General features: G+C 40.3%; 1 protein-coding gene across 1 annotated transcript; it reads left to right on the top strand.

Moving 5' to 3' along the window:
- The first annotated feature begins 6,703 nt into the window (after nt 1-6,703).
- LOC136772074 (C-type mannose receptor 2-like) lies at nt 6,704-11,071 on the top strand. Its single transcript, XM_066724767.1, has 4 exons — nt 6,704-6,740; nt 7,208-7,591; nt 9,803-10,074; nt 10,946-11,071. Exons 1-4 carry the CDS (start codon nt 6,704-6,706, stop codon nt 11,069-11,071), a joined length of 819 nt encoding a protein of 272 aa, XP_066580864.1.
- Nucleotides 11,072-12,700: the final 1,629 nt, after the last annotated feature.

The raw sequence follows: 12,700 nt of genomic DNA, 5'->3' as shown, positions 1-12,700 counted from the left end.
CCTAGTACTAGCTGTGTATTATCAAAATACTGCCAAGACCAACTGGTTATTAATCTTATTCTTCCACACCACTCCCAGTGGCAGACACAGAAGAAGAAAACGATGAGCATCAAAGCACACTGAAGAGCTTTTACATTGACCTGCCCAGCCTGGTCATACTGGTCTCTGTTCCTCTGCTCGCTACCTTGCTCTCCTCCTTGTGTGTCTTCTGCTTCTTCCCCAGAGCAGGTGAGCAACATTCAAGACATACAACACATGGTAAAATGCAATAATCCTAATAATAATGTTATAGTTTACAGCTTCCGACAGGGGCCCACACACCTCTCCCAGCTGCTTCAGCTCCTTTTTAAAAACTGTTTTAGTCACTTTTCTATAGCGTTGCTAATAGCCTCCATTTAAGACAAGAGACGGATCAATATAAATCAATGCCTTTAAGGAAATTTTTATTCATATCTCTTCATAATCCAGCGGTGATCTTTCTCTCTGAACAACAATGTCCTTGCGTCCCTAAGTCTCTGTTTAATGGGTATTGATCACATTTTGCAGTCCAACCCTGATTGACTAATGAGTCTGACAAAATACCTCCCAGAGGCATCTAGATCTCTAGAGAAGTGTTTCCCAACCCTGGTTCTGAGGACCCCTGCCCTTACTTAATTGAACCTTCATTGAAGTAACAATCTGCTTAGATTTGACTTATTAAATTGTGTAATAAAGGAGTTAATAAATTATTTATACAATTCAATACTAAACATTAAACCCCTACAGTTTAAAATAAATAATAGGCTCCAATTTAGGATAATATTTGTTCAATTAAGGGTTCAATTAGTAATTGAAAGCTCAATTGGAACAAAAACCAGCAGGGTCAGTGTTCCAGCAGGACCAGGACTGAGAACCACTGCTCTATAGCAGGAGTTCCCAAACTTTTTCTGCCCAAGGACCCCTTTGCCAACCAGATTCTGGCTGAAGACCCCCACGTACACAAAATGCTGCAACTGCCTCTTTATACTACATTAATAATTGGAAAAATTGAGAACATACAACCTTATTCTTAGCTGACAAGTTCAGATTAAAATAAGAGTTCAACTCACTCCTAATGGGATGGATGGGAATGTACGCTCTTTCAAAATTGATTAACTAAAATATGTATTTATTATGGAGTTTTTTTTGGGGGGGGTTGGATTTTGCCATGGACCCCCTAGCGCCCCCCTGTGGGGTCACGGAACCCAGTTTGGGAACCTCTGCTCTAGAGTATTGATTGTAACTGGAGAAACAGGAGGGACACCAGCATGGCTTCGGGCCCGTTCTTTAGCAGCCCTGTCACTGGCCTTCCTCTCCCGTTCATAGATCTTTGTATTTCACTTCTGCTATTTTCTGATGTCCTGTTATGTATTTTCAGAGAAAGAAAAATAAGCCATTCCAGGGAAATTCTGATGAATTTCTGATGCAGACACCCCAGCAAAAAAATGTAGACCAGCTGTCCTCCTAATATCACTTTATAGGAGCAAACTGTTAAATCAACTCAACATAATTCAGCCAACAGTGTTTAATCCTACTGTAAATACCACAAAAACATCCGAAAATCTCTAAAATGCATAAACCTCCTTCCAGCGATTACTCAAGACACATCTTTTCAGACAGTACTTGTAATTTAGTCATTTATTCTCCTGTAAGTACAATGTTTTGTCATACTCTTGCCTTGCACTACTAGCACTTGTATTGTTTATTTTGATTTCCCCTATGCTCCATCTCCCTTAGTTCTTAACTTTGACTTGTCTGCACTTATCAGCTTTTACAATCTAGGATATAAGACCTTATATATTGCTTACTATATCTCCTATACACTTGTCTAAATTCTAAATGTATGCCTGAACTGCACTGTATGATTATTGTATTGTACTGTATTGCACTGTATTATTGCATGTTGTATTGCTCTGATATTTTGTAAGTCACCCTGGACAAGGGCATCTGCTAAGAAATAAATAATAATAATAATAATAATAATAATAATAATAATAATAATAATAATAATAATAATAATAACTACACTACAATTCAAAAGTTTGGGGTCACTTAGAAATGTCCTTGTTTTCCATTAAAACATACATTAAATGAGTTTGAATAGGAAATATAGCAAAATGAATAGGACATCTAGTCATTGACAGGTTAGAAATAATTATTGGTAATTATTTATTATAATTGTGTCCTTCAAACTTTGATTTTGTTAAAGAATCCTCCATTTGCAGCAATTACAGCCTTGCAGACCTTTGGCAGACCTGAAGAGACACCATGTTTCCTGAAGCACCTCCACCAAGGTGGATTGGCTTGATGGGCACTTCTTACGTACCATACGGTCAAGCTGTTCTCACACCAGCTCAATAGGCTTGAGATGCGGTGACTGTGCTGCCACTTCCTTATAGACAGAATACCAGCTGACTGCTTCTTCCCTCAATAGTTCTTGCATAGTTTGGAGCTGTGCTTTGGGTCACTGTCCTGTTGTAGGAGGAAACTGGCTCCAGTCAAGTGCCATCCACAGGGTATGGCACGGTGTTGCAAAATGGAGTGATAGCCTTCCTTCTTCATGATCCCTTTTACCCTGTACAAATCTCCCACTTTACCACCACCAAAGCACCCCCAGACCCTCACATTGCCTCCCCCATGCTTGACAGATGGTGTCAAGCACTCCTCCAGCATCTTTTCATTTGGTCTGCGTCTTACGAGTGTTCTTCTTTGTGATCTGAACACCTCAAACTTAGATTCGTCTGTCCATAACACTCTTTTCCAATCTTCCTCTGTCCAGTGTGTGTTCTTTTACCCATCTTAATCTTTTCTTTTTATTGGCCAGTCTGAGATTTGGCTTTTTCTTTGCAACTTTGCCTAGAAGGCCAGCATCCCGGAGTCGCCTCTTCACTGTTGACGTTGAGACTGGTGTTTTGCAGGTACTATTTAATGAAGCTGCCAGTTGAGGAGCTGTGAGGCGTCTGTTTCTCAAACAACGTGCCATTGGAACACAGGACTAATGGTTGCTGATAATGGGCCCCTGTACGCCTATGTAGATATTCCATTACAAATCAGCCGTGTCCAGCTACAATTGTCATTTACAACATTAACAATGTCTACACTATCAATTTGATGTTATTTTAATGGACGAAAAAATTGCTTTTCTTTCGAAAACAAGGACATTTCTAAGTGACCCCAAACTTTTGAACGGTAGTGTAATACGAGCCCATTTCCTCTTTTATGTGCCAGTGGACAGTTTCCTGTTTTCTGCTCAGTGGAAAGAGAGGCACACAGCAGACCGCAGGCAACACGACCCACTCACTGCGTCTGATAAAGGGTCGTCATGGTATTTTCATTTCCTGTGACCGCACTCCTCTGCAAGATATGTGATTTTTGCTGCACCTTTTTTTTCCATATACATAGTTGTGTATTGTTAAATATATTTACTTTTGTAGAAATGTTTTAATATAAAAGTGACTGTTTCTTTTTTAAAAAACAAACAGATTGAACCTTTATTGTGGCAACTCTATAGTGACTTCTGTCCCCCTGTGTATATCACGAATAAATAAAAATACTCAGTGAAATACAGTGGATCAGTTGACAATTGAACTGAATATGTTAGATATACTTTCCTGTGCGCATATATTCACATATTCAAAAGGCAGTGAAAATAAGAGACACATAATCCACAGATGCGGTGTCATCGATGGTCATACAGCACGGTCTCTGTTTGAAAACTATTATTGATGGCTTGTACAGCTTGTACTTATAACCAGTTGTGATAAATTCATAAATAAGTATTATTATTGTTTATTTATTAGCAGATGCCTTTACCCTTCACAAGAACCATTACTTTCAAAAGTACTTGCCATCTGCTTCCATTCACACTATGCTGAGCTCCTCTGGCATCCTGCAGACTCCCATGATTCCCCATTCTGTATGAAGATGCGTTAAGAAGTCTATAGTTATATATACTGTGTGTGTGTGTGTGTGTGTGTGTGTGTGTGTATTTATTTAAATATATGTAACTTAAGAGCATCTATGCACTCTGTCATCAAACCCTTGTGTATGTATTTATGTATGTTTTGTGTATGTGTGCCATACAGAGGTTACATGGGCAAGGTAAGAGACAAAAAATAAAGAATATTTACTAAATAAAGCATTTCAGTTAATAATTTTTAAATGCAAAAAGAATACATAATAAATACATAAGTACCTTTATTCAAAATGGTTTTCAGCTCCCTTCCTCTAATCATTCCTCTGACAAAAATGTATTAAGGAAAAATAATCATCATATTTACAATGTTTTCAATTACAATTAGGTCCATAAATATTTGGCCAGTGACACAATTGTCATCATTTTGTCTCTCTACGCCACCACAATGGATTTGAAAGAAAACAATCAAGATGTGCTTTAAGTGTATAATCATGAGTCAATACTTGGTTGCAAATCCTTTGCAGTCAATGACTGCCTGAAGTCTGGAACCCATAGACATCACCCAGTGGCAGTTCTAGACCATTTTAGCTGGGGGGGCATGGCCGGGGCAACTTGTGTTTTAGGGGGGTCCATCATCATCCCCGCGGTTAGCCGAATTAACAAGGGGTGCTGACAATGTTTTGCCCGCGGTGCTAGCGAGGGGGGGAATTAACGGTGTTTGGCTGCAGTACTAGCGGGGGGGGATCTGAAAATGTTTGGTCCACAGTGCTTGTGGGGGGGCAAGCAGATCCGCCCCTGACATCACCAGATGCTGGGTTTCCTCCCTGGTGATGTTCTGCCAGGCCTGCACTGCAGTGTCTTTAGTTCCTGCTTGTTCTTGGGACATCTTGATTGTTTCCATTCAAATCCATTGTGGTGGCGTACAGAGACAAAATGATTTATGGACCTAACTGTATATTTAACTGTAAGAGTACATTACTTTATTCATCTGTGTATATTTTCTCCCCATTAAACCCCATTTGTAATTTATTAGAATCTTACTGTCATTATTATTATTATTATTATTATTATTATTATTATTATTATTATTATTTATTGGCAGACGCCCTTATCCAGGGCGACTTACAACAGTGCAATACAAAGTGTAAGAATACAGTTTAACTACCAGCATCAAACATTACAAATTCAAATTTACATTATATAAAGCAATTCAAAGTATAATACATTTTACAACTTCCAATTTACACAGGTAAGTACAGTAACTGAGATCATAAATCCTGGAAAGTAAAATCTAAGTGCTGTTATATACAATTAGGATTGATTGATCAGGATTAAGGATAGTCACATTGTAAAAAAAGATTCCAAACATGATCCCCTGGTAAAATGCTATTACTATTGCCTTTTTAGATCTATATGTTGACAATAAAATATCTGTGCACAGAAATGGAATTAGAGAATGATCAGAATTGTCAGCATGTGATCACTCTCTCTGCTCTCTATGGAAATACTGTTCCATTATGGTCTTCCCTGTAGCTGTACTGACAGGACCTCATTGTCAGAAGATAAAATAGATTTGCATGTAGTGCGAGGCAGAGAGGCTGTCAGCCCGGGAGGCACATAGGTCAATATTGCAGAGCATCACAGAGACAGAAACACAGAGAGAGACAAGCACAGACACTGAGAGACATCACTGAGATACAGACAGACAGACACAGAGAACCAGACAGGAAAAGGTTATCTTCAGTGACATTGTAAGCAGGTAAGGATTTGCAATTTATTATACTTCATAGTGCTGCAACTTTCAACTCCATCAGGGATGTAACCCTAGTGATCTCAATAACTACCATCCAATCTCAAAGCTTTCTTGTCTTTCGCTTAGTTGTGCTACTATCTGTCTGAAAAAGGTACATGTCTGGTCTTAGGTGTGGTCACAGGTTTCTGTCAGGGCCCTTGATATAAAGCACAAATGTGCTGCATTATTTATAGATCTGTTCAGGGCTGGAAAGTTTGGATTTTTGGCACTAGACAGATGACCAATAGCCTCACATTTTTACTAGCCTAATAAAAATATTACTAGACCAAAATGTCATCTTATTGTGACAAAAGCTATGTTAAGTAAATACATTTACATGGGTACATTTGTTAAAGAAAGGTTTATTGAAAAAGTATGTTTTAAAATCATTCAATTTAAATATGTCTGTACCAATTTGAAACGGCATTCAAGACAGAAAACAGGAGACACTTCTTCACACAGAGAGGCGTCACAATCTGAACAAACTCCCCAGCGATGTGGTAGCTGAAAATTTGGGAACATTTAAAGTCAGACTGGATAGGATCCTTGGATCACTTAGTTAATGGACACCAAACGAACACGATGGGGTGGATGGCCTCTCGTTTTTGTAAATTTTGTTATGTTCTTATGTTCTTAAGTGTGGAGCCCAGAACTGTCCACAGTATCCAGATGAGCTCTAACTAGTGCATTGTACAGTCTGAACATCACTGCCCTTGTTCTCAATTCTACACTTTTGACAATATACCCTAGCATTGTGTTTGCCTTTTTTATTGCTTCCCCACATTGTTTGGATGGAGAAAGTGAGGAGTCCACATAGACTCCTAGGTCTTTCTCATCACTGTTGTAGGGTTGTGTGGTTGGGGACAAACACTAATTTGTCTGACACATTATTGACATTTACACAAAAACAAAAAAATGTCCAGTTTGAACACACAGGTTGCCTTTAATCGTGTCTCATGCAGACTGACAGGCCAGTCATGGAGCGGAGGGTGTTTCTCATCCTGCTGTTCTCAGGTCAGTGTCCCCTGTGTTCCTGACTGTGTCTGACACACAATCTGACAGGAATGGCCCTGATCACATCACCTCACACTGTTGGCCCAGTATTGGCCCAACATCACCCACTACAGTGACGGGACTGCAGCCCTGAGCCAGTGTCCTTCTGCTGACTGGGCCCAGTCTCTCAGCAGCAACACTGACCAGAAACACTGTCACACAGCCAGGACTCCACAGCACCAGCACAGCTACACCCACAACTAGAGACCCTGAATCAGCACTGACTGACTCTCCACACCGACTCACCAGCATTGCTGTAGGACACTCAGTGATATCCAACATCACAACACTAAAGACACAAGAGGACACATTGATCTCCCAGTTTCCTACAAACCCACTGTCAACCCCCGCTGGCCCCACAGTTGCTGGGCCCCTGAGTGCCTCTGCTCTGAGTGACAGTCTGTGTGTGTTGTGTTGTGTGTTTCCAGGGCTCTGCAGTCTCTCCTCATGTCTCGCTCATCAGTATGTCTTTGTGAACAAACCCCTGGGCTGGATTGACGCACAACAATACTGCCGAGAGAAATACACTGACCTGGCCACCGTTGACAATACAGAAGAACTGGACAGACTGCTCAACACTGCAGACAGCGCTTCAGTGTGGAACTGGATAGGACTGTACCTTGACCTGAACAGTTGGCAGTGGTCCCTGACTGACAGTGATTTCTATAGAGGGGGGCAGTCTGAGTATCGCAACTGGTACACAGGGCAACCTGATAACAGGGGTGGTGAGGAAAACTGTGTATCAATGGGCAGTGGTGGTGAATGGTATGATGATCAATGCAAAGTGTACCATCCCATCCTTTGCTTTAACGGTCAGTCTCACTTTATTACTTCAATCTGATATTATATTAAACAAGGCAGCTGAGGTAAATGAGGGAGGACAGGAGAGGAACTGCAACCATGTTTCTCACTCTCAGCCCAGAATCACACAACTGCTCCACACAATCTCAATTCAAGTCCCTATGAAGGACTTAAAGGAAATCTATTGTATAGTCCATCACATATAAGCTCTCTGGAGTTAGTCTGGATGAGTCGTCATAACATCTAGGATAGCAGAAAAACTATGGATAAGGCAATTATAATCAAGTCAAAATGTCATGGTCTTACTCCTTGACAGTCATTTCCGTGGCTGTGCCCAGGTATGTGGGAAAAGCAATGAGGTCAGTGCTGATCTTTTATACTTTACGACAACAGAGGAGATATATGTCCTGAAGAGCATTAGCGTTAGTGGCACATGATTGTTCTTGCTGCGGACTAATTCCACTCTTTACATATTCATAAATATTTCAAATTTTAAAATCAATGCCTAAATAAGTACTAAATATATTAAGTGTTTATTGTTTGACTAAATATTTAACTAAGTCCTAAACATGGGCTTTTGCCAACAAAAAATGTACTTAAATGTACATAAATATTTAACTTTTAAATCTATATAAGTTTAAATCTATTTCATATATCTCAATCTAAATGTTGAATGTGAAATCTAAATGTAAATGTTACATACACTATCTGTCAAACATTTTAGAACACCCAATTTTTCCAGTTTGTATTGAAATTTAAGCAGTTCAAGTCTGATGAAATGGTAATGGTAATGGTACAAAGGTAAGCGGTAAACTGCCAGAGGTTAAAAAAGAAGTTTAGGTTACCAAAAACTGAAAAATAATGTACATTTAAGAGTTATGTTACTACAATGCACACATGGTTTGAAAGCTTATTCTCTTGGCTCCAGCGTGTTTCATTCTCAAACACATCCAATTTACAGTTTCCGTGTCACAGCCGTCATTCAGAGAATGTGGGTTAAATCGCAGTCTGCTCGTGGGGGGTGGGTCTCATTCAAACGTTCACAGATCACTCAGTTTCGATCGGATTTCTTTGCAAATAGCCTTGTTTTGTTCAGAACACCCTAACGATGAATTCAGTATATATTATTGATGTTCTATCAAACACAGAGAAGTTCAGATCCAATGATGTAAAATCGTTGTGTATTAGTACACTTTTAACAGAGTTTTCCATCTTGACATGTTGAGCTCTCTATGGGTGTGTGTTGCTTCTACCAAAACATGGATTGTCTTGTTTTGATCAGCAGACTGTCTGGTTCCAGAATATATAATAATTGTCAATATTTTCTGAGATTTTGTATTCCTACTCAGACCAAGTATCCCCCCCACCCCTCCTTTCAGAATGCAGAAATGTGTCCTTGTAAGGGTACCTGAGGGGTTTGTCAGCTTAAGGGATTAAATTTTGTTAAACTAAACGATTCAATGATTTGTTTATTTTATCTCCAACTGTTTATTATGCTTTATATGATTTAATTTCAGACTACATTGAAACATTAAACTGTGTAAATTTCAATTAAAACTGGAAAAATGTAGGTTTTGACCAGTAGTGTATGGAGTTTAAAAATAAATATTTAGCTAACATGCAATTAAATCCTGCCCACTCGTAATGGCTGCTTTCTTATAGCAGACTTTCTTATATGATGTCTGTAAATGGTAGTGACCGAAATGTAGTGACAACAAGTCCAATATTTGTATTATTCTGATATGATATTAACTTTGAAGGAAATGTAAAAGAATGTTGAAACTTCACTAATTAATCTTATGTTTTATGCCCTTTTGTCACAATCCATATATTTCTCTACACTTTTGAGCCTCTAATTTTACTTTCTTATTCTCGATAAATGACTGTCACACATCTGAACCCCCAGGGTGTCATATGCCTTTCCAAACATGATTTATTTGTTTCTTCATACTTTCTGTTTAACAAAATGTTAGATACAAAATTGATCTCATTCATCCCCTCTGACACACACAAAAGATTGACTTTTGAAAAGGGCTGACGTGCCAAGCAAAATCTTCTGTGTGCCATGTAACAACACAAAATAATTTAAAAACTGTGATGTCATAATCTATTTAAATGAATAGAAATATATTATGGTTCCACATGGCTAATATTTATATAGGGTATTATCAATGCACTATAAACACAGCACGGTCTGAACCAGCTGGACTTTGTGTTCACAGAGTCCAGTAACGCCACACAGAGATACGTCCTGATTGACCAAGTGAAGAACTGGACAGAGGCGCAGAGATTCTGTAGAGAGAATTACACAGACCTGGTCAGTGTGAGGAGCCAGAGTGAGAATGAGGAGGTAAAGAAAGCAGCGAAGGGGCAGTGTGTATGGATCGGTCTGTTCAGGGATCCCTGGAAGTGGTCAGACCAGAGCAGCTCCTCATTCCGCCACTGGGACACAGACGAACCCAACGGCGCAGGAATACAGCAGATCTGTGCTGGAGTGCACCTACAAAAGGACATCAGAGGGAAATGGTTTGATTCCCTTTGCAATTACATGCTCCCTTTCTTCTGTTACTATGGTGAGTTGACTTCAGCTCCTGGGTCAGAGAGGCTGGCTGAGGGTTACCTCACCTCCACCCAGTGCCCTTCACCCCACCTCACTGCAGCTCAGCCCTCCACACCTCCCCTCTCACACCAACACACTTCATCTCATCACACCTCCACCCTCCTCCTCTCCCCCACTCCACCTGGACTGATGTCACACCAGCCCCTCCTCACCTCCAACTGCTGCTCCCCTCACCTGCCTCCACACACAGCAGCTCACTGCACTGCAGCACAGCTGACATCACCTCACAGTCTCTCTCCTTCATCACTCTCTCCTGCTGGTGCTCACACAGCCCAGTCACTCTGTCCCTCACTGACAGACACACACACACCTGCTGAACACACACTTCAGAGCGTCGCCTGTAGGGGGCAGAAGGTTACGTCACTAAGGATGCTAAAGGTCTGTCAGTGTGTGTGCTGTAACGATGGATCCGTTGGTCTCCACAGAGAACAGAGAAGTAATGAAGCTGCATTTCCTGGGGAAACGTGGTGTGAACCCCAACGCACCTGCAGTGAGAGAGACACTCTTAGAGCAGGTGAGTGATGCCCTGGCTGTGACCCTGAGTGCTGAGGACCAGATGACCCTGTGACTGTGAGAGAGGGAGGGAGAGTGTGGAGACACATGGCTACAGGGGTCAAGCTTTATTATGAGCAGTATTTATTAATATGTTTCATCATTAAACAATCACTGCACAGCTCTGCTGCCTCCACTCTGTGCCTCTGGCCACAGTGCTGCTCCAGTCAGTGTGTTACTGCTGTGTTTTCAGATCAAGAGCGAATGGATCAGGCTGGGTCTGCCGGAGGACACCACACTGCGCTGGAGAGAGCAGGCGGAGGGGCAGGTTTTCCACCAGGAGGAGGGAGGAGGAGAGACACTGGAGCCCCAGTGCTAATGTGCTGACCAGCTGACACAACAATACATCACTGAGGTCTATAGGATATAATGCAGTGTGTAGCTCTATCAGTGCAGTGTGTGTACTGTCTATCTCTATCAGTACAATGTCTAGCTCTGTAATCCATTAGTTTTATTTTGCAATAACAAATAGTAGGAAGATACTGTTATGCCCCGCTCATTATTGCCTTAAGGTGATTCTTGTGGGTGGCGTTTCTGGTGCACTGCATTTGATCTATAAAGCCTCCAAGAGAAGCTCCCTCTAAAACGTTTGGTTTGTGTGTGATTGTTTATTTTTGCTTGTTTTGTTTGGAGTTTTGTTTTTTTGTTTCCCGTATTAAGAAATATATGTGTCTTTTCTTTTCAGCTTCCCATGGCCTGGATTGAAACAGGATGTGGTGTCTCATTGTAAGTCTTGTCATGTTTGTCAATTAACTGGCAAGCCAAATCAAATAATTTCAGTTTCTCCCTTTTCCCATACCTGCTCTTGATGAACCCTTTAGTAGAGTCTTGGTAGACTGTGTGGGTCCTTTGCCTAAAGCCAAGAGTGCAAATCAGTATCTTTTATCCATCATGTGTGCTTCTACCCATTTTCCAGAGGCGATTCCATTGAGGAACATAACCACTTCTTCTGTGGTGAAGGCCCTTGTTAAGTTATTTTCTGTATTTGGTTTCCCTAACGTTGTGCAATCTGATCAGGGTTCTAATGTTATATCAAAACTTTTCCAGCAGGTTTTGGATCAGTTTTGTGTAACTCATTGTCACTCTAGTGCCTACCATCCTGAAGCTCAAGGTGCTCTGGAAAGATTCCATCAAACATTAAAATCCATGTTGCGAGCTTATTGTTTCAGAAGGACTGGAATGAGGGTGTACCCCTTGTGTTATTTGCAGTTAAGGAGGTTTTTCGGGCTTCACTTGGTTTTAGTCCTGCTGAGCTAGTGTTACATTTTTTTAGATTTTGATGTTACTGTAGAACATTTTTTTTTTAAGCTTTGATTTCAAATTGTGCAAAAAATAAATTAATTTTCTTGTTCCTGGACTGTGTTGCACTTAACCCTTCTGACAGTTCATTTTAAGGAAGACCTATTGTACAAATATCCTCTCTCACTAGCTATTTAAGTGCTTAATTAAGATAATGTATTTGAAATGTAAAGCTTAACATGATTATCTGGTCTGTCCTAATTTAATAAAGTTTGATCCTGACATGCATTTATTTCAATTACACTGGCTACTACTACCACCATTGCTCTAGCACTCACTGCTACTATTAGCATTACTACTACAGACACAGACACGTAAGGATTAGGAGAAGGAAGTGAAAGATCAGAAGAGGAGCACTGTCAAGGATTTCCGTGTCATGCATCAAGGTCTCTTCATGTGGACGGTGAATCACACACACTGACATGTGACACAGTAAGATTAAATGACACATTAATGAACTGCTCCAACTACAGTATATGCAACCACTAAGAATAAATCTGACCACATACTTAATTTAAGGCAATAATTTCATGTGATTACAATTATGACAATCGTAATCATTTACCTGGCAGAGAAAAACATGAAATTAAATCCTAATAACTTTTAACAAATGTGACTAAAAATTCAAAACCATTCTCACTTCTAAATG

The sequence above is a fragment of the Amia ocellicauda genome, chromosome 15, assembly GCF_036373705.1.
Source record: "Amia ocellicauda isolate fAmiCal2 chromosome 15, fAmiCal2.hap1, whole genome shotgun sequence".
Lineage (NCBI taxonomy): Eukaryota > Metazoa > Chordata > Actinopteri > Amiiformes > Amiidae > Amia > Amia ocellicauda.
This window is presented reverse-complemented; position numbering and strand designations above follow the sequence as displayed.